The sequence below is a fragment of the Empidonax traillii genome, unplaced genomic scaffold, assembly GCF_003031625.1.
Source record: "Empidonax traillii isolate 1590-97213 ecotype Southwest subspecies unplaced genomic scaffold, ASM303162v1 scaffold152:size925058, whole genome shotgun sequence".
NCBI lineage: Eukaryota > Metazoa > Chordata > Aves > Passeriformes > Tyrannidae > Empidonax > Empidonax traillii.
This window is the reverse complement of record NW_020955345.1, coordinates 281,012-303,421: the sequence shown is the minus strand read 5'-3', so window position 1 is coordinate 303,421 and position 22,410 is coordinate 281,012. Positions and strand designations below refer to the sequence as shown.

General features: G+C 40.9%; 1 protein-coding gene across 1 annotated transcript in view; it reads right to left on the bottom strand.

Moving 5' to 3' along the window:
* Positions 1-1,198: 1,198 nt before the first annotated feature.
* DGKQ (diacylglycerol kinase theta) overlaps positions 1,199-22,410 on the bottom strand; it is an 86,466-nt gene continuing 65,254 nt past the window's right edge. The window contains exons 15-23 of the mRNA XM_027884654.1: positions 21,647-21,762; positions 13,759-13,910; positions 12,243-12,391; positions 11,493-11,674; positions 9,962-10,062; positions 5,734-5,880; positions 3,961-4,072; positions 2,638-2,790; positions 1,199-1,505 (exon numbers count right to left, since the gene is read on the bottom strand). Coding sequence (XP_027740455.1) covers positions 1,407-1,505; positions 2,638-2,790; positions 3,961-4,072; positions 5,734-5,880; positions 9,962-10,062; positions 11,493-11,674; positions 12,243-12,391; positions 13,759-13,910; positions 21,647-21,762 — 1,211 coding nt within the window. The 3' untranslated portion in view covers positions 1,199-1,406. The remainder of the gene's footprint in view (positions 1,506-2,637; positions 2,791-3,960; positions 4,073-5,733; positions 5,881-9,961; positions 10,063-11,492; positions 11,675-12,242; positions 12,392-13,758; positions 13,911-21,646; positions 21,763-22,410) is intronic.

Below are 22,410 nucleotides of genomic sequence, written 5' to 3'. Positions count from 1 at the left end.
TCCCTGGAGAACCACGGTGAGATGAGCCCAGCAGAGATGTGAGCGAAGAACAACAGGACCACAAGCCATGGATAGCAGATATATGTAGTGCATGGCAGGAGCAGCACATCTGCTCCAGCACCACTCTCTAGCATGAAGCTGTGAAAAGAGTACTGGATCCCCACACCTTCAGCAGATGAATAAATACAGAGCCTCTGAAGAGCACACACTCATCCAAGTGAATAAAAGACAGTCACTGTGTCCCTGGGCCCGCACCTGATAACAACACCCACCAAGGATTTGAGAAGCCTGACCAGGTAAGTGAATTTTCACGATGGCTCTTGCATTCCCAGCTATTTGAAGCCTACAGCATGTTACATGGACACTACAAGCTTCAGCACTGCCTAAGGCTCCTCAGCAAAGCTATGCTGTACTTCAGCTCTAACAGATGACTGTGCCAATTCACTTAACACTAAGTGGTACTTCTTTTACACTAATTAGTGATGATTCTTTTAGTCTTTGAGCTTGCTGTTATATAATAGTCCAACTGTGACAAATTCATGAAAAAGAAACAGCACAATTAAAGACAAGAAGAAAAGTCTGGTGTCAGAGATAATGATTTCAGTGACAGAAAAAAATTGGTATACCATAATACTGCCTTGGGTATTCTTGTTTCTTTTTTTTTGTGAGCGTTGTGGCTGCTGAAATTCAAATGCCTTCTAAAAGAGGTTTTGGCTGAATAATGAGAAACTAAGCTGCAGTTGAAAAATTGCTCTACAGGCTGTTTCCCCTCCATTCATATTGCCCAAGTACTGTTGAAGTAAACTCTGTGAAATATTTTGACTCAACTGTTCTAGTACTTTCTCTCTTTCCAGTGCACAGGGCTCCATTTATAGAAATAATCTCTCCTGTGTTTTGTGTTTTCCTCTTTACGGTAGTACTGTTTCAGCTGTGCTATTTGGACGGGTCCAAGTTCTCAGCAGCTCTTGTCTTTGCCTTCTTTTGGTTATGATGCTATTGCGAACATTAATTCAAAGGAACACTTTTTCAATTATGGAACAACTCACCAAAATTCATCTATGGAATGACTTTCTTTAAGAAGGAGCTAGGAGGAGGGGAGGAGTCTTTGTGAAGGCAGATGCAGAAATCTCAGCATCTTGGAATCTCTGTTTGGCTGGAAAACGGAAATGGCTTATGGAAAAGCAACCCAAAGTAAACATTTCAGATGAGAAAAGTGTTACATGATAGCTATCTGTGACAATGAGGCATTATCTTTGAAAGACAAAGTAGAACCCAGTACTGTCAAAATGTAATGAAAGGCACGCTCTTAGGCAACACTCTTCAGGAGTTGTCCGCACGTGGTTTTACTGAACCAGCTTGGTATCTACAGTAGGTGTGCTGCATCACTTCCGAACACAGGTCTTCACTTAGCGTCCTCCTTCAGAGACTGACATGCTATCCACCTTCATCTCTCTCAGGCTTCCAGTTTTTTTCTGTTTCTGCTTGGATTTTTTCAACATGTGGACCTAAAATTGAAAGTTTTAAAAGAAAGGGAGTGAGTATTAAAACACCTGTAGTCATCAACAAGCTGATCTAAGGCAACTAACTAATAACCAAGTAAAATGCTGGAACTGCCACAGAAAACATTTAAATACACAACTATCTGATGCACCTATCCTTATAAAGCTATAGATTAACTACCTTTTTTACACAAACATGTTATAAGTATGCATATAGATGTATATGTATGTGTGTGCATATATATTCCTGGACACACGTATACATACACATATATAGAGACAACAGTACTAGTCACTAACCTGATAGAAAGATAAGAAATGTTTCTCACTGAAGGACAAGTTAGGTTAGTTCTCTCTCTTTCTTTCTATTCCCCCCCCTTCTTCTCAGGAAAAGAACAAAGTTTAACATATTCTGAAACTTTGATATATGACCCTCTCTTTCACCCATTTTTCTTCTCATTGTCCTGGTAGCTCTCCTGGGAGACTTACATATTCTCTGAGACTGTCAAGACTGTCTGTAGCAACAAATTTCTGCAAGTTGGAAAGGCATTCTTAAAGTAGCAGGCAAATGTGTAGACTGGTGTGCACCACAGTCAACTACTGCAAAACGTTTATTTCACAATTTCAATGTCAATAGAGAACTTAAATTCATAGGCAGCTGACATACACACTGAGATGTCAAGGAAAAACAGACATGGATTACTCCAAAGTCTCTCTTTTGCAAACCCTGCTCATCCATTATTCATTTTTCTTCTTTGCTACTCTCTGACAAACCTTTCCTCCTCCAGCAAACTGATTCCTACCTTGCACTCTGCACTCTACCACGGTCCTTATAGCTGTGACCTGCTTCAAGGCAAGCAACACTGCCTGGAAGCCTCAATACAGAGGAAAAAAAATTAAGTCACTAGGCTGAAGCTCAGGGACTATGTTTTTTAAACACAAGCCTCATCTGAGCTGCTGGAGAGAGCCCTCAAAACATTCTCTGTAGAAACTGCTATGTATTTATCCAATAGTTACCATATGTGCTGACTAGCTCCTTTAAGGTTAAGCACCAGAACACAACAGACAAGCAGAACAATATGACAACACCCAATGGAGGAACAGAGACAACTTGCTAAGAGAGACCTACAGCCAGTACCTTTGGTCCTGCAGCAGAAATTATAATCTGGCCAGGGGCCTGAATCCAGGGCTCTCCATCAACTTGAACTGGAATTGGCTTTAGGAGTGTTACACGAAAATACGAGCCTTGGGCTATGCGGATTCCTGATCGAAAACCACCTTGGACTTGACCCTGTTAGGAAGCAAAAGCCAGGATATCTATCACCCCAGTTAACAAGAAGCGCAAATACTAGCTGGGATTAAACTGGGCGGATAGTATTTTATTCTCACCTGACATTTTAAGTTTCAAGTAAAAGAACTGCTTAGGCAAAATCTGCGTAGGATGCCTTTAGTGCCCCAGCATTAATTATTTCAGTTAGTGCAGAACTTGGACACCCCTGCAGAATGCTGAAGGCAAAACAACTTCCACAGCGAAGCTGTTTGTACTCCAAAGCAACAGGTACAATCCTTGCTGCTTCTGCTTTCATGAAAGACTTAAGGATCTCTACCAAAACACTTCTTCAGTGTCTTTCAAAAGATCTGAATTAGAAAATGGCAAAGTTGGCCAACACTAAAGATGAGCTGCACAAAGTTTTAAGCACCCGCCTTTCAATTTTTCGTTGTTTTATGGATTAGTTATCTCTAATTACCTGACCACATATACCTTTTCAGCAGCAGATTTCTTTAAACAGTGAGCAAAATATGAAGAAAAGACAAAAATAACCTGCCATTCTACAGGACTGTGTTACTAGTAGAAGGCCATTGTAAAAATATGTAATACTTTAAAGAATTAAAGGTCCGTAAGTTGAGTCACAATCTTCTTTGCAGAATGGCATACCATCTGCTTCATGTAGCACTCAGATCAAGAGCAGTTAGCACCAGATTCTCAGCGACAGGGGTTGGAAACCCTGTGGCAGATAGTAATAAAGTCACCTGTCTAGGAGTGTCCACCTGGATTGTGATGAGGTACAACAAGATTTTTTTGCAAGTACACTAGGTGAAGAGTGCATGTTTTGGTAGTATTAGAACAAAATCTTGTTTTCATCCCGTGAACTGTTTGGCTCTGACACCATGATTCCTGTTACGAGAAAGCAAAGTGCACTCTATAATACATACATATATGTGCATTTAATATATATGTACGCATGTAAGTCTCTGGACTGGGTTCAAAGCCTAGTTAAGTTATGAAGCATTTTCCCATGTGCTTTGAGCAAGTTCTTCTCACTCCTATTACTCCTCATCCGGCCTTAACAAAGAGGCATCCTTTTTAGGACTACGCACTTGCAACGCACTGTCTGTTACGGAAACGAGCCTGTCTGAAAGAATGTCTGTTCCTTCCGTGCTTACTGGGATGCCAGCTTACCATGTGAACGACGCCAGTCACACCAACAACTTCCAGCAGGCCGTCGTCGATGCGCGGCTTCTCGAAGCGGTTGTCGCTGTCAGAGCCCCAGAGATCGGCTCCCGAGCCCCAGCTGCGTGGAAAGCACACCACAGTCACCACCCATGCCTGCCAAGGGGCACCCTCCCCGGTGCCCTGCTGGGGGTGGCTGCTTTGACAGGCTCCCAAAGCCAGACACGCTGCTCCCCACCATCAGCTGGAGGGACTGCAGTTCCTGCGCTGCGAAAACAGGAACTGTTCTTCCCAAAATCTGGGAGAATTCTGGTAAGATCGTTTGGTAGTAAAAGAAGGAGTGAAGGAAACAGTTTCCATTGGAAGGAAAAAAATATAAATAAGAAGGAAGTAATTCCAAAGGGTTTTAGTTTGCTGGGAAATACAGGATACAGCTTCATTAACCCTTACCTTTCAAGACTTAAGAACTTAACATAGCTCTTACTGGTCCTGACAATATTCACAAAAGCTACTGAATGGAAGTTAAAGCTAAAACAAGTATGAAGTTTTTATTCTTGTACCTGGCCAAACTCACTTGCAGTTATTAGCAGGTTCTATCCTGCTAATATGCACTTCAATCCTCTGAGATGCTTCTGACAACTTAACACCATGTTCCTTTCTGTACAATACTGACCCTCGTCACTCAAATCACTCGCTTACTGTTTTTGTGCATAGACTGCTCATCACTAATCATGATTTATTCTTCTACACAGTTCACATGTGCAGTGTGTATTTGTCTATGTGTATGTGCATAGGTGTGTATACACACAAAACCACTTATTTGAATAAGAAGTTGAAGAATTTTCAGACTCAAATGCAAAGAGATACAGGTTGTTTAGGATAAGAGGGTCCTTGAAAACAAATAGTATGGCACCACTAATTACCTGCTGGTTTTGTGCAAACAAAAAACCTTCCTCGATCAACAGTACATCTGAGGAAGTCAGAATTCTGTGGATATGGCTTCCTTTCTTCTACAGTAGTGAGTTCAGCTCCCTGCAGGTGTCAGGGCGGCACCCACAATCCCACAAAAGGTACCTGAACTGAGGGTTTTCAACAGCTACACAGGCAGCATCACAGACTCCATGTACACTGACCAGCTGCCTGTGTGACCTGGGCAGTGTTTGACAGTTGAATTCTGTCTGACCTTCACTGCAGGAATTGCTCAGGTCTCTGGTCTCTAACACATCAGAAAGCGTGTGCAGGTCAATCATCTTTGATCCTTCCACATGCCACTGTGTAATCCAGTCAACTATTCAACAGTGGAGGGACAGGGGAAGATGACAGTGGACAGAAGCCATGGGCCTAGAGCCACGCCTAAAAAGTCATGTTTTGCTAGGAAACTGCGCCAAGAGAATTCTGAAGACCTTTGGTGAGGAAATTATTCCAAACTGCTGCCAGGACAGAGAAGAAATAGCAAATGTATGGGGTTTGCATATAACCTGGGAAAACAGGATGATGTAACCTTATTATCATAAGAATTCCACCTTTATGTGGAATGAAATTGTGAGTTTCAGCGAATAGCAAAAATTCTGTCAAAATAGTATTAAAAACTAGCTCTTTACGCACAGTTGCCCAGCCAGCGAGTCACGCAGTAATCAAAAATACCCACTAAGAACCTCCTTCTAATCTAAGCTGCTTAACATTGTATCTAACCATTTGACATTTGATGCTCAAATACCAACCAGCAATTCCACACTCACAGCCAGACATGCATCCACAAGGGATCCTTCCTCTCGTTTTTACCTGGGTATATTAATAAAAATGAGTCCTTCTATACTTGGCAACTCCACCTCGTGCTGGTCCACTTGCAGCTTTATGTCCTTGTGAAGGTTTCTGGTATGACTGATCTTCTGCAGCCCAACTTTCACGTAAACTCCTTTGTTGTGAAACCTAGGAGCAGACAAGTACCTTGTAACTAAGAAGTGAGGCCCAGCATAGCACTCTTCCTTGTATGTGTATACCAGTATTGTCCTCTAGCAGGTATGTTTAAAGACTTTTTTCAATTAGAACCGTCTTCAAGTTCTTCTAGTTTTACTGCAAAAACAAAGCATAACCCATGAAGTGCTACTTTATACACCTTTTACTTAAGAGATGATTGCGCTGTTGAAGGATGTGGAGATTGTGAAATTTTATTACAGAAAAATCAGCCCTTTTAAAGCACTGCCTGAATTCAATGCCTCTTTGAAATGTAAACTGGGTTGGAAGATTATATTTTTAGAGGTCTTCATGACACATTTTAAAGTCTTTTCTCATGCAATGCTAGAACACTTTTGGCACAAAAACACTTGATAATCTTTGCTTTACACACTGCTCGTTAATTTGAAATATACTTAGCTGCAGAAACTTAGGCTTAGTAATGTTATTTTGTGACAGAGCTCTAACATTGCTAATTTTAGAATAAAAAAGATGAGAAGGATTTTTATGGCATCCCTAGAAATGGCAAAATATTTTAAGAATAACATAAACAAAGGCTAGTTAAACACACAGACTATTTTGTTCTATAATGGAAACCTTTGGATATATGGCCTTCAGGGCAACCTTAAAATAAGAAGCATAAATTTTCATTATTTGACCCTACTAGCACATCGGTGTCACTGGAATCCAACTCTGCAAAATCTCTCTAGTATTATGTCTAAATACTGTAGACATTCAAGTGCAGAAGACAGCCAGTTTAGCATGTGGGTTCTAGTCAACTCTTCAGAGACCTTTTCAGTTACTTTAAATTATTATATTGGGGATAATTAGTCCTAACAGTTTTAAATAGCACTGAATTAAAGGTACCTCATGTAACACCATTTAACACATCCTTCTCCTCCAGACAAGACAGTAACATGTGTCTATGCTAAGACAGGTTTTGGCTAACTTGGATACAAATGAAAAATACTGGAAAATCAGTAGGAAACATAATACTCTAAATATCCCCAAGGAGTATTAATTTTTGTTGCAGGAAGCCAGCAGAAACTGAAAGCAGCAACACAGTGGCCTAACTGCAGAACACTTGTGTATCTCTGTAAAACAATTCTACTCTTGCATTAAATTGTGCAGAATATTCTCTCTAACCTCACATCCATGAAAACTGCTTGCCACAGCAGTCTCCTGCCATTTTGGATGGCACCAAGAAGATGTGGCCTCTTCTGTGATAGGCTATCCTAAAAACTGCTGCAGGACCCTATGGGAATGACCTGGATGACAGGGCAGATGACTTCACTGATGACACCAAGTTTAGAGGAGTGGCTGATACCCCAAGAGGGCTGTTCAGCCCTTCAGAAGGATCTCGACAGGTTGGAGAGTTGGGTAGAGTGGAACTGTCTGAAATTCAACAAAGGCAAGTTCAGGGTCCTGCACCTGGGAGGAATAACCCCAGGCATCAGTACAGGACCGGAAAGCAGCTCTGTGGAGAAGGACCTGGGAGTCCTGGTGGACAACAAGCTGTCCATCAGCCAGCAGTGTGCTCTTGTGGCCAAGAAGGCCAAAGGTATCCTGGGGTGCATTAGGAAGAGCCTTGCCTGCAGGTTGAGCAGGGTGATCCCGCCCCTCTATTCAGCCCTAGTGAGGCCACACTGGGAGTGCTGTGTCCAGTTCTGGGCTCCTCAGTACAAGAGAGACAGGAGCTCCTGTCCAGTGGAGGATAATAAAGATGATCAGGGGACTGGAGCATCTCTCTTATGAGGAAAGGCTGAGGGAGCTGGGTCTGTCTAGCCTTGAAAAGAGATGACTGACAGGGGACCTCATCAATGCCTGAAAGTGTCGGAAGGCAGGGTGTCAAGAGGATGGAGTCAGGCTTTTCCTGTTGGTGGCCAAGCCATAGGACAAGTTCCACCTGAACACAAGGGAAGGACTTCTTTACTGTGTAGTGATCTTGCACTGGAACAGGTTGCCCAGAGAGGCTGTGGAGTTTCCCTCACCGGTGACATTCAGGAACTGCCTGGATGCAATTCTTGCCATGTGCTCTGGGATGACCCTGCTTGAGCAGGGAGGTTGGACCAGATGACCTGGTGTGGTCTTTTCCAACCTGACCCATTCTGCGATTCTGTGAATGAAGGTAGATGCCCTGACCATTAAATTTTACACTGTGAAAAGAACTCACACAGCTTGGCACTCAACAATGCAAAAACCATCACTGTCACAACATACACTATTTTTATCTGCCCTGCAATGCAAGTTCAGCATTAAATTCCTGCAGGGAAGTCATCACTGCACTTAGAGATGCTAACCAAAGGCAAGCAGTCCTGAGCACATAAAGAGACTACTGACTGAGGCCAGAGAGCAGACAGCTTTTGGGACATTTACCAGTTTAAGGTCTTGCTTCACAAGAGCACTCAAGCCCATATTTCTTCCAAGGACTACCTGCAATTTCTATTGGCACAACCTGAAAATTCCTGTTCTGCACTCAAGAGCAGCCAGTTCACATGTGAGCAGCTGCTGCACCTGATACCCTTTTTAGTTAGTTTACTAAAACTAATTTTTTAGAAGTGCTAATAATGCTGACAAGACTGTGCACTTGCTTACCATGGGAAAGTGCAAAGCCAGCCCTTTTAACAGTCATTGTCACAGGCAGTCAAAGGTAAATATCATGTGTCAGCACTGTTAACCTGCACAAGCTGTTTGCCTTTTGCAAAAACATACCTCAGTTTCAATTAATTATTTCATATTTCTTTTCCAGAACTACATAGCCCTTCAGATTTGAGGGAGTGGGAGGGGGAATCATCTCTCTTTTCCCACAAGCCCTTCAAGTCCCCCTGCAAGAATGGTACCAAGTCACTGCCCATGGAGCTGCAGGTGCTGCACACTAGGAACTGACAGATAAACATTACAGGGATGAAAAGCACATAGAACAACAGAAATCAAAGTATAACCCTCATATGCAGTGGCAATAGCAAAAGGGCTTATCTTTCGAAGTACTGCTGCTTTGCAAACACAGAGGAGTTTGTTCTGAAGAAAGAATGAACATCACTTATACATGATATTAACTGCAAAAGACAATCTAGAAAAGTTTCATATACTAGAACAGGCACTGCCATATGCTAACTTATTGCCTGATTTTACTACCTGTGACGTTTTTAATCCACTTCATTGAAAATGCAAACCAGTGCCTAATAGTAACAATAGAAACAATTCTCTTGTGTTATTCAGTTTTTATTCACCATGGGCAATGAGTGTAATGATACACAGAACACAGTAAGACAGGTGGGATTACACATCATTACACTTATAATCAGTTAGAGAGTATTTTTAATAGTCTGAACACTGCACAGTTGTAACTGACTGTTACTCTGGCAATGGATAGACAATTTAGAGGACATTTAATCATAGAGCAAAGCAGACAAAACTGTTTCTACAAGCAATTATGGATTAATTACACAATTGTGATCTCTTTTACTCATCAATTTGAATGATCATCAGAACTAAAAAAAGGTCCCATTACTGGTTGATCTGCATGTCAGAAAGAAGGAAGGTCTCTCTCATTACTTTTTTAATAACAGTCTCACTTGAGATAGAGATTTTTTCTTTATCCTTAACACTAGCATGGAGGGGCTACCACAGCACTAAGCAAGGGTGTAAAATGTACAGAAGAAGTTCTGAAGAAGTTCTGAATGTGCTTATTGCTTATGTAGCAGTACTGCCCTCGTTCCTGATAAAGACTTTTAGCAAGAGAGATTTCCACTAACTCAAAATTTCACTGAACTCAACAACGCAGACTAAGAATACTAAATAACAATGACATGGCTTCCAAAAACTGCTTTAGTGCTCTCTATTTGTAGAGGGAAAAACCCCAAACTGAAGCAAACAAAAAAGATGAATTCTGGGCCTACAAGTTCCTGTCTAACTCAATTCCTCCCTGTCCTTGCTCTGCCTGAAGCAATATTGATTTGTGGATAATTGTAGCATTTAAGGTTATCAGCTGTAGTGTAAACTGGAAGTAATGCAGCACCACAGAGTTGACCTTCACATCTGGTTTCCCCAGGATTACCTGCTATTAAATTTCCCTGGTTCTTCTTCTCTAGCATGATGGAAGTCCAAGCTCAACTCTGCATCAATGCCAAGACCACAGTAATTGTTCATCTGTACAATCTGATTAAAAAGAAAAAAAAAATTATTTCCTGCTTACATTCATAAATTAAGAAGTTCCAAAGTTTTTCAACAAAAGCAAGTTTTGCAAATGATACCTCAAGTCACTTGCATCTTGACAGATTCTGGAAAACATTTTCCAGAAATGCTGCACTAAAAATAAAGCTGTAGGAACAAATGTTGATACAAAGCCATTGTTTCCAAAGTATCAGAAACTTCAAAGTTTATTGTTAATTAAAAGTGACAGGCATAATAAGGCAGAAATAAAAACTAATGCAGAAAGAAAACCAATCAACCTCTCAAAGCAATTCTATGCAATAACTTCCCAAGTTGCTGAACACCAATGCCACTATTACTTTTGGCATCAACCATGGATTTATCATTACAGTGCTAGGAAGATGCTCTTCCTTACTTTGGAAGGTGACCAACTTACATCAGAGTGTAGAACTTGACTTCACCTACTCAGCTGTGTTTTATATAGCTCCCTATGTGCCAGGCTCAAGTTTCTACAGATTTCTACCATTTCTGCCATTAATTTTTCCGTTGTATGCCATAGCTTTTTTATCCTAGTCCTTGACTCTCCCATCCTTCACCTTTAAAAAGCAGATTAAGCACCCAGGGAAAATAAACCCCTGCCTCTACCAAGTGAAAAATAGCTGGAACCTGAGCAACTTAAATCCTCCAACTGACTCATAATGCCTATGATTTTCCAGTCACCAGACCAAAGTCTTAGATAATTGCTACCACTGTTACAATTTTCTGCTTTTTTTGTCACTCCCTTGTCCCATTTCTTCTCTTTGTCTGAAGACAGAAAGAACCAGGATTCACATACAGTTCTGAAGTCAACATCTACAACCAACATTTTTATTTTCCTAAATTGAAACAAGTTAATATGAAACAAGGAATATTGACTTTCATTCAAAAAAGTGCAAATAATGGATGCTACACATACAGACATGCAGTGGCAGGAAGGTGACAGAAGGATTTATTTCCTGCATATGCTAGCAACTCCTAGCAATTTTTTAAACCATGAAAGGAAAGAGGAGTGGGGTGTTTCTTGGTTGACACTCCAGTTGTAAAAGTGTTCTGGAAAGCATTTGGCATTCTTTCCAAACCCTTCTCTTATTTGAGAAATAATTTTCTTTCCAGCTGAAGCAGACAGGTATGCCATTACCACGGGAATCTTATTATTAAGCCCCTATCAGATGCTTTTTGCCAAACAGCTATGAAGTGTGTTCTGCAGTCAACCAGCCCTGCCCAGACTGAAACACTAGATCCAGATGTTGCTGTATTCACTAACGAACAGCTCAGTAAGGCCTGAGTGCAAAGCCAAGTGAGCCAAAAAAATTAAAATTTGTTCATATCCATCATCTTTGTGATTTTTGACAGAACAGCAGCTCCTAAGAATCAGAGCCAGATGGTACTCAGCTCACCTTTGGAGGCTCAGGTTCTGCAATACCATTCTCTGCACCTTCAATTGGCTCTTCTGCATCCAAAAGGATAGTCCAGCGGTCCATAAGGACATCATCTGCCTCATCCACAGAAACCAAAACGGAGTATGGGTCCTCCCCACTGTAGCCAGCTCCCCATCGCAAGACCCTCCCCAGGTCATTACCTGGGCAACAAAAAAAAATGCCAAATTATGACTGTACTTCGTAGTCAGTGCATCAGCCTTGTTCTACAAACCACACTGCATTCAGGTGCTCCAAACAAGCCACAGGATTAGTGGGTTTGGAACAAAAGGTCAACAAGCAGAAAAAAAAAAGTTTTGTTGTGATTGCACGTGTGCTTACTATTACATACAGACACACTCTGATCTGGAATGTTTTCACACACAAAAAAAATGCAAAAAACCTGTTACTGAGTTAAGATGTCACGGAGCAACTGAGTTCACTGGTTTAGAGAAACGGCTGATGCCCCTGTGGTTGTCAGGAGGAGAAGATCTTGCCTTCTCCAACTTCTGCCCTCTCTCACACACTCCATACACTCTGGCTGCTTGTTTTTCCTTCAGAAAGTGTGGCTGATATTTCCTTGAAAAGCTGACACTGCGATTTACCCTCCAGCACCAGCCAGAATCACGGCATGTCTGCTGCAAAACCGAGTTCTTTGTCAGAAAGAAAAATATAGAGCTTCTGGAGGACTTCTGCCCTTGGAAGAGGAACAGTTGTTGCTGTGATTCTCACCTGTTCCTAAAGGTAAGATGGCAACTGAGGGCTCTGAGCACACCAGCTTGTGCCTGATTTCCTCGAGTGCACCAAGGACCCAGCCAACAGTGCCGTCCCCTCCGCACACCAGCACTCGGAAGGAGGGGACTTTGGAGAACGTGTGAAACCTTCATTGTAAAACAAAGCACAGGGGAAAAGAAACGTTACAATGTTATACAGGAACTGCAAAGTCTCCTAATAAACTATTTAAGATAATGCAGTATTATTGGAATTCTGTCCCATGCCCCACTTTTACCATCAGTTTCAGGACTGACCTCAACAAAGAGAATGGAAAAATACGAAGTTTTACATAAAGCTGAATTCAAAAAGAAAAAAAAAGAAACCCACATTCCTCTAAGATTCTTCACTTCTCTTCAAGAGTTAAATAATTAATCACTTCCATTTTCAAAGGCACAGAGATCTAACTAGTCATAATTTCAATAAGAACATATACAACCCTTTAAATCCTAGAGGAGAAGCTGATTAGTGGTGGTGTTTTTTTACTTAGTCATAGGAATCACAGAACATTTTCTTCTCCATAGTACTGTTTTCCTGGTGACTCTTACCTTTTGTGGTTTTTCATCCCACATACAAAGACATCATGCAAAGGAATTTTTATTTCCCATTGCACAAGAAGCAATTAACAAATAGGAGCATTTTGCTGTAAAGCTACAGAAAGATTCCAAGGCCAAAACAAAATGAACTAATTACTGAAATTGAAGCTTGAACTGCATTAGAAAGACAACAGAATTATACAGTTCTGACAGAAAAATTAGTTTGGGTAATTTGTTTATCTTGCCTCCTGCATAGGCTGCATTTCTTCCAACAAAGTTTTGTTCTGAAGATCTTGTCCTGACAGTTTTTTATTAAAGCAGTGCTGAAAAAATGAGGAATAGGCTACGACCATCGCTTTCAGTTTTATAAAGCTGGTAACAAAGTGGGTTTGATTAAATCAAGTCACTAATTCCTGTGTCCTCACAAGCACATTATGTCCTGTTCCTTGTAGAAACGTTGCAGCTGTGATCAGCCAGGCCCTGTTAATTCTGTAATTGTGGCCAAGTTTCAAGAGTCAAGACAGAAAATTTTATTACTTTCCTAGTAGTCCCCATGAAACAACAGAAGAAATAAAAGCAAAAATCAGCTTTTGTGAGGAAATGTGCCATTTCTCTGTCCATCTCCATTCAAATATGAGATATTTTTAATAATTGTTAAAGATGTGCTATTGTAAAGTGCATCTGACTTTGCCCAGATGAGACTCTGCTAGGCTTGACAAAAATGTATATACCAGGAACTACTCTATTCTCTTTTCTTTAGAGAATGTCAAAGTTTAAATCTGCTCTCACAGTAAGAACTAGTCAGAAGGGAGTGATCCACTGCCCTGGTGTTCAGATACAGAACAGAAGCAATTTAGATCTTCAAAATAAGTAAATCTAATACAACATTTAAAAAACATAAAAATGTAATTTTTATTTTTTTTTTAAATATGATGACTTACCCAGGAAGTGGGCCCCCATTGGTAAGTTCAAAGACCTGGTGTGGGTTTAGCAGCTTTCTAAAACTGTACAGCAGATCCCGACCTTTTAGCCCACCACTTTTTGGATTCACAAATACAAGAAGTGGGCAGCAATTCTGTGGTATCTTGGAAGCCTGAAAGAAAACAAGAAGAAAAGGGTAAGCCAAACCCATGAATAGGAAGAAAAATTACTACTGCATCTCAGAAATATTACCTGGTGCTTCCTTGATGATTGGTAAAAAAAATCCATATTCTATAAATAAAAAGATTCAGTGTCCAGAAGTGGACAGGTTAGCTGCTGTTCTTGATGCCCTGGGAACTGACCCACTCCAACTACACAGTGGAGCCAACATGAAACAAAGTCATTGTAAGCAGCCCTTCTTATACGATTTCAGTAAACAGTCTATGCCAAAGTACAGTGTAAGGGATAAGAGGCATGCACAATTCAAACAGAGAGAGGAGAAAGCTTCTCCTAAAGAGAAAAAGAAAAGACAGAACCTCTCTCCAAACCAACTGAAATTTTTTTCTTTAGTTTGGTGGCTGTTTTAGAATACATGTTAATTTACAAGGCCAAAACATTTCAAAATGAGGATGTTTGGGCAGACACTGGCGTACCCCTCCCTATGAAATAAGAGGCTGGAAGCTTCTTTCAAAAATATGCAATTGAAGCTTTTCTATCAGGAGGGCTTAATCAGGAGTGCCAGTATCTTACGCTTTACTGAAAGGGCTCTCAAAGCATGGCCATAATGCGGTGGAGTCTAGTACCCATCCAGAAACCACTGCAAAGGAAGCCACTGGACATGGCAGAGGTAGGATTTCCTGGGGCACTCCATGGACTGTGTGGGAACTGTACCTGCAGCCTCACCAGATGTCAAAACCTCCAGCCAACAGAAGCACCCTCTTGGGTCTGGTTTTCAGCCAGCCAGTCTGCCCATGAATCATTCTGTAAAATGATCTGTAAATAGTTCTAAAAGATCAGAAGACTCTGGCACGCTTTTCATCTGTCCTGTCACAGGGCTGGGGGCAGGTACATGCCAGAAAAGTTTGCTGGACATTTCAACAAGTGCTCTTCAAAACAGAAACATTTGCCACAGTCCCTAAGCTGTGATAATTTGTATTTACACATTGGACAGCATTCAGAGAACAGCGATTTGTCACGCAGCTGACCGGATGGATTCAGGGAACAGAACAACAGTGCTAAATATAAGTCAATTTAGACAAGAATGATTCAGGGGGCGGTGAGGCAGCAGCATGACCGCAGCGTGTAAGCATGTGGAGAGATACCAACAGCTACAGAGAGGAGGAGACACCCAGCACCCAGAGAACCTGTTGACTGCTGTCTGTGAGCAATTACCAGAGTGCACGGTCTAAGGTGAACAATGGAGAAATCAGGACAAATTAGTGAGTTAAGTTTACGGGGATGTGAAATGGGGTCTGACACTGAGCTACCCCAGACCACCATCTACCTGTGAGCTGATACAGAAGCTTAAAAACAAATGTTTGTTTGGGACTTCACAGTACTCGAGAGATTTCCTCTAATTTTCCTTTCTTAAAAGAGCTGGCTGCTAATCCTCTGCAAGTCACACCCTGCCAGATGTGTCAAGATACCCACAAATGCAAAAATCCCTCTTCTCTAACACTGTCTGCTACCATCCAGTGTGACTTGTCTCTCAAAAAAGAGAAAACACACTGGGAAGAGGAACACTAAGCAAGTAAGCAGGCACACACTTTTTTTGCTCCTTCATTCCCTGTCCTTTAGATTCTACCAGAGACATTCACTTTGAAAATACATCTGTTCTCTTGAAAAATGTATTAACCAAACAAGGCCTATTCTGGGGGACAAGGAGCCAAAAGAGCCTCAAAACTTTGTTCTACCAGAAGGGTTCCACTGCTGGCAAAACAATTAGGTTGGTGAGACAGGGGCTGCAAAGCTGTGCACCGAGCTTTCTCCAAAGGAACCACCTTCATGCTGCACTGTGACAACAGAGCTCAAAACACCTCTCGCCCCTATATTCAGATATTATTGGAAAAGGGGAAGTGATTACTCAGAGTATGTCCATAATATAACAAGGGTAATATATTCATTTCTGTTAAGCATATGAGAAAGGTTACTTGTAGGCAGCAAAAGAAGCCTATGGAAAACAATGCATGCTTCTCTCACAAAAAGGAAGGACTTTTTGAGTGTTAAGGTCAACAGCTCAAGGATCCGCACAACCCAAAGAGACAAAGAGACAAGTGGACTTTCTTCCCTTCAGCCATTCCAGGCATTAATGAAAGAGTAAGCAGAGCTCTTCCTTTTCCAGAAGTGAAAACCATCTTGTTACTCCACCAGTTCCTGCACCACCATCCGCCATATCCTGCCTAGAATGGTCCTTTGATAATCACAGAATCATCAAGATTGGAAGAGACCTTTAGGATCATTTAGCCCAACTGTCAGCCTGGCACTACCACTGTGACCCCTAAACCATTAAATATCATATCACATCACCCAGCGCTAGAACACCTCCAGGGATAGTGACTCTACCACATCCCTGGACAACCTACTCCAGTGCCTGACCACCTTGATAATGAAAATGTTTCTAATGTTTAACCTGAGTCTCCCCTGCCTCAGTTTAAGGCCATTTCCTCTTGTCCTCTCCCTGCAGGCACGGCAGAAGAGACTGGCCCCCATCTCGCTACAACCTCCTTTCAGGTGCTTGTAGGGAGTGATGAGGTCTGCCCTGAGCCTCCTTTCTTGAAAATAAACAAACCCAGCTCCCTCAGCCATTCCTGGAAGGCAACAAGCCTTGTTGCCATTCACTGGACACACTCCAGGATCTCCCTGTCCTTTTTCTAAGTGAAGGGCGCAGAACTGAACACAGTATTCGAGGTGTGGCCTCACCAGTGCTCGGTCCAGGGGGAGATCACTTCCCTACTCCTGTTGGGCACACTGTTCCTGATCCAGGCCAGGATGCCATTGCCCTTCTCGGCCACCTGGGCACACTGCTGGCTCATGTTCAGCTGTCTCCCGACAGCATCCCCAGGGCCTTTTGTGAAGAGCCACTTTCTAGCTGCTCTGCCCCCAGCCTGTAGCTCTGTGTGGTGTTAAATCCCATAAGCAACAAAAGGCAGAGCAGCTCTGAAAGGAAACATCATGTCCCACGGGGTAACAGAGCAAAATGTTCCCTTCCTGCACTCTTCGTCCAGCTTCTATTCTGCCCTACCTTCTTCCCTCCTGACCGTATCCCATTTCTTCCTCCTCAGAGTTTTTTACTACCTAAACACCATCTCCAGACATTTCAATTTTCTGAACAATAACGGCAACCTGAAACCTCAGGCTTGGTCTAATGCCTGGAGACTTGCAAGCTTTAAAAAGTGGGAGTTAAGGAGATAATATAAAGAAAAAAATACTAAGTTCTGCAGCTCAAAGTAAGTAAAAACTTCTCTAAAAAAGAATGAGAGAAAAGAAACTAGCCCAGCAATGAAGTCCACAAATTACCTTACTTGAATGTGACAGGAAAATTTGATTATCTTCTCTTTTTCAGGAAATCAGTTTCTAAAAATACTGGTTTGGGACATTTAGAAGTGACGCGTTGAATATGTTTTTTATATTACTTGCTTTTCCAGGCAAGTTCTAGTGCTCTGGGTTTAAAACCAAGTAACTAAAATAATTCTAATGGAACTTCAGGGAATCATAATGATTTTTGAGACATGGTGCACTCTAAAGCATTCAAAAGCACAGCTGTGTTTTGTAAAGTCATCTGAGATATTTCCCATATAAATATAAAGCATTGCAAACATGCATTTACAGTTTCTACAAAACTGCCATCTAAACTTCCCATCAAGTGTCAATATTGTACCAAAAATAAATAAATAAATAAAAAGTTAAACATACACCCTGAATGTTACTAAGATTCACAAGCAGCTGCAGGGAATGCCTGGAGCTAAAAAAATATCTGCATGCAGTGTACACTGAGCAGTCCTACTACTCAAAACCAGCTTTGTTCAAGTATCTCCTGATGTAGATTCCTAACTATACTCATTTAGAACTGGATGTATCTATGCAGAATTAAAAGGTGTTCTAGAAAGTGCTTATCCTTACCATGAACTTGCTTCCTATCATGACTCTTCATTAAGCTTAAAAGAGTAATCAACACTGCTAAATCCCCAGATAAAGGCCAGCTTCTAAAAAAACAATTGTCTTTTGGTAGGGGTTAAAAACTCTGCGGTTTCTACAACAGAGCTGGGCTGCTGTTGTGCTTTCTCAAAAGTACACTCTCTGTTACAATTTCAGATGGCCACAAGGGTAGGTAGCACCTTTATGCTGCAGAATCTTTTTAAAACCCTTAGTAAAGCCCCATTGGGGATGTACAAATGAGTTTGTTACTGGGCAGAACACAGTATGTGACTCACAGCCTGAGGACTCCCTTCCCCCTTCAGCGCTGGCTTCATTGCTCTGCTTGAGGAGTGAAATCTGCAGAGGGGTTTTGTGTTGGCTGGCGTTCAGGAAGGAATTTATTGCTCGTTTCCTAGAGACAGCTGAAGGAGTCTGCGTGATTTAGACACTCTGACAGTCGCCCTGAATTGCTTAATTTGTCAGGATTAGCACAACGTGGCTTCAGGTTGGGGCAAGATGTTTATTATCTGTGCTGATCCCCTTTCTGTTGAGTGCACTGTGTAATCACATCTCACTACAAAGCAGAACGAGGCGTTCTGAACCACAGGCCTACCAGCCTGACAACCACAGCACATCTTCCAGTGCAGTGGGCCGTCTCCAGGAACTGCAAATATCTCTAAGTGCCAAGTAAAATTCAACATCTGCAAGCGGGACGCCAGCAGCACGTCCCATTTGAAAGGACCCACGATGGCCCAAGCACAAACTCCCTCCACCCTGACCAGAAAGAGCTCATTATCTGATGAGGAATTATGTGCAAGGTGTCTCAAGGCAACTGGAGCAGCAGCTTGATCAACTCCCAGTCCTTTTCTTTACTTTTTGGCATATTGCAGAAATGGAATAATCACAGAATCATTAAAGTTGGAAAAGACCTGCAAGACCATCAAGTCCAACCTTTGACTAACCATCACTTTGTCAACTAGACCAGGGCACTAACTGCCATGTCCAGTCATATCTTGAATGCCTCCAGGGATGGTGATTCCACCACTTCTCTGGGCAGCCCACTCCTGCGTTTGACAACCCTTTCAGTGAAGGGTGAAAAGGGTGACAGCCCTTTCAAAAGGGTGAAAAGTAATCTCCCATGTTGTTTTGGCAAAAAGGCTCATTAAACTATTAAGCTTTTAAGTTGTAAGTATTTCTATGAGGAACTAGTGGAATAAATAAAATGGAAGTTTCATCTATTTAGGAATCTTCCACATCTTTTTTTTATTATGCTTAAGGAACCTAAACATAAGAGAGCACTCCACTAGTAAAAGGCATTACTGATAATGGGACGAAGACACAAAAACCTGTGCTGGCATTGACCTCATACAACCCTCTGCTGACTTCCTTGCTTGCCAATGCTGCAAAAGAAGTTCTACTAAATTAACTCTGAATTCAAAGATTCAGCCCTGCAATGTTTTTCACCTTGGCATGATATCAAAGAGTGAAACCAAACTGTCCCTGCAGTTCCTCACACAGAGCAGCTAAACAGCTTTGTAAAATACTGTATTTTTTTTCACACTGCAATTAGGATAGTATTTTCATTCATTTGAATATTGTGAAATGAAAAAGTGTTTGATTAAATTCTTAAAGGCCTGAAACAGCAGAACAGATCAACACATCTGATAACACTATCTACTTGACTTTCTAACAAGCAGTTGGTACAAACTGATTCTGCTTTCAGACTTTGTAGTAATGGTAATTTGAGGGTGAATTGCTCCTGGTAGACCAGACTAGACCAGACTAGAACTGTGCCTCCTCCTTAGAAGGTACAGACACAGAGTAAGCAAATCTCACCTCAGAAAAATGAACTAGCAGCTTGCTTAACCACCAATTTACTTCAATGCTTTTATCAACTTTAAAAAAGGTGCTGTTTTGTTGTTGGTTTTTTTTTCAAATGTAAGTTAGAATATGCAAAAATCATTAGCCTTTCATTCCCAACTTCTTTGTATTTCACTCACAAAAGGAATGTCAAACATGGTGTAAATTTATATTATGCTCAGTTCCTGTGTATTTCCTGGTACTGTATTTAAATAATCACATCTATAAACAAAAGCTAATATTATCATAGGATAAAAAGATTGTCCAGGTTGGAAAGTACCTCAGGAGGTCAACTAGTCCAATTGCTACCCAAAGTAGAGTCATCAATCACTCATTAGTTTACCCTGGGTAAGTAGTGAATGGCATGAGCTGGGTGGCCAAATCACACAGAAAACAACACTTGAAGTATCACTTAGGCTAACTCTTGTCTTATTTCAGTGAGATGACCAAATATAAACAATACATCCTGCAATGGAAGTACAATGTTTTTTGCACATGTACAGTCCCTCTCTCCTTCTTATGTATTCAAAATTAACCCCTAGCAGGCCCCCGAGTTTCTAAAATTATCTTGCACCAGATAACAGACAGCATTACCCACATTTTCCCGACATCAAGAACTTCACTTCAAACAATCCAGTCTCAGAAAAACAGACACATGTAATCAACAGAGTGGAGAGTGTTCAACTTCACACACCAGACACCAAACACAGGCTCATAATCAATTTGCCTAAAAAACACCAAAAACCAGTATCCAAAAGCAGTTCCGTCTTCATGATGCCTTCTGTTTCTCATAACAGGCACTGTGAAACCTAGTTTGGATGAGGCGGGGCCTTGATTTCTAAGGATTTCACAAAACATAACTCCTATGTTTGTGTAAGAACAAAGAGGGAGAATAGCTTTCAACCTTGCCAGTTGCATCAGAACACTACCCCTAGCATCTGCTCATGCAAAAAAAAAAATTTTGCCTTCAAAAAGCTCTGACAAGTGTAGGACTCATTTTTAAACAGTAAAAGCAGGTATGTAAGTAAGCAACTATGGTTACTGAATTTGAGACCCTCCCATCTAGAGTTGTTTCATAATTCCAATTAATTATGTTATTTTTTAAAGTTTCTGACATTCTGTGGCATTCCAAGAAGTCAAACCAAGACTCTCAGTTCCCTTGCCATAATGCAACTCCAGAAAGTTAGTAACTTGCAAGATACACAACAGCTCAGCAGAAAGTAACTATGGTAACACTCTCTTTTGGACAGAACCTACGTCATATCCTGGTCAAAAATATCACTTTACTCAGTTAATAATTTCCCTCTTTTCACCTTGACTCTACTTTCTTAACATGAAACCTATTATCAAACCAATTCATATGAAAGTGATTAGTAACCATAAAGATTAATAAATCAGAATCAAGCCTGAATTTGTCAAAGGACTCTTACACTAAGTCTTTCAAAAGACTATGTTCTTCTGAAATCCACAAGGTCTGATCCCTCTGCCACAGAATGGGGAAACAAACATACTATTAACGTGAAGATAAGCAAAAGTACTTTACCTCATGGTTAGTGAGGAAACACATTTAGTCCCCAAAATAAAATTGCTGTAGACGTTTTCAGACATGCCAGCTAAAACTAAAACCCCTCTTAACTTTTTGATCATTGAAAGAAATATAAACAGGAAAAAAAAATAATTTTTCTCCCCTTTATAGTTGCATAGTTAGGCAGTTGTATATTGACAATTCAACAGTAAAAGGATAAGTGACTTAACTCACAAAAGTATATCATTACGTGAAGTACAGGCTCTGAAGGATTTTTTTTCATCACACTACTTAGAGAAAATCACTGTATGGCCTCTTCAAATAAAAAGTATTTTCATTTAGTTCCAGCAGAAAGACTTTTAGGGCAGTTGTTCAAACCCATCTCTTACCATAACTTCAGGAATCACCACAGCATTCAGAGGCTTGTCATTGATAACAGTATCTTTAACTAGCATATATATTCTTTCAGCTTCAGAAAAACATGAAATTTGGAGTACAACAGCACCTGTAAAGAGGCATCAGAACTATTTTTTATATTTTCTATTATTATTGGAAATAGGTCTCATATATCACAGCAAAAGTTCACTCAGTTTACTCAGAACATCATTTAGCAAAAGTTACTCTGTGGTTGTTTGTTATCAGTGAATTGGGCTGTTCTGTTTCCAAAGCTTTCTTCATATCCCCAAAACACACCTCAGATTTTTGTTAAAGCAAAGTAGTTTGAAGAGAAGCAAGAACCGAAGACAGCACAGAACTGATGCATATTTAAAGACTTCCTTTGAGATTCAGAGGTAGAGCATATTTCTATACCCTATCAAAACTAATACGCTTTTCTCATCATGTACAAGTGACAAAGCTATCAGGTTTCATTTTGTATCTCATTATTAAAAATCCATTAGTTCCGTTCATTAACAGTATCTCTGTAAGAATTACTGCAAGGAAAGATTTGGTTTGAGAATCAGTTTTAGATCTTTATGTTGGCTTAGGTCCTGTATGAGGAAATTGGGAAGAAGGGAAGACAAAAGAGAAAGATAAAATAAAATAAAATACTCTTAAGTTAAAGTGAGATACTTAATGGGCAAGAAAAGGGGGCAGGATAAGATCACAGTGCATAAAAGGCAGCATATGAGATATAAACTGGTAACACAACCTG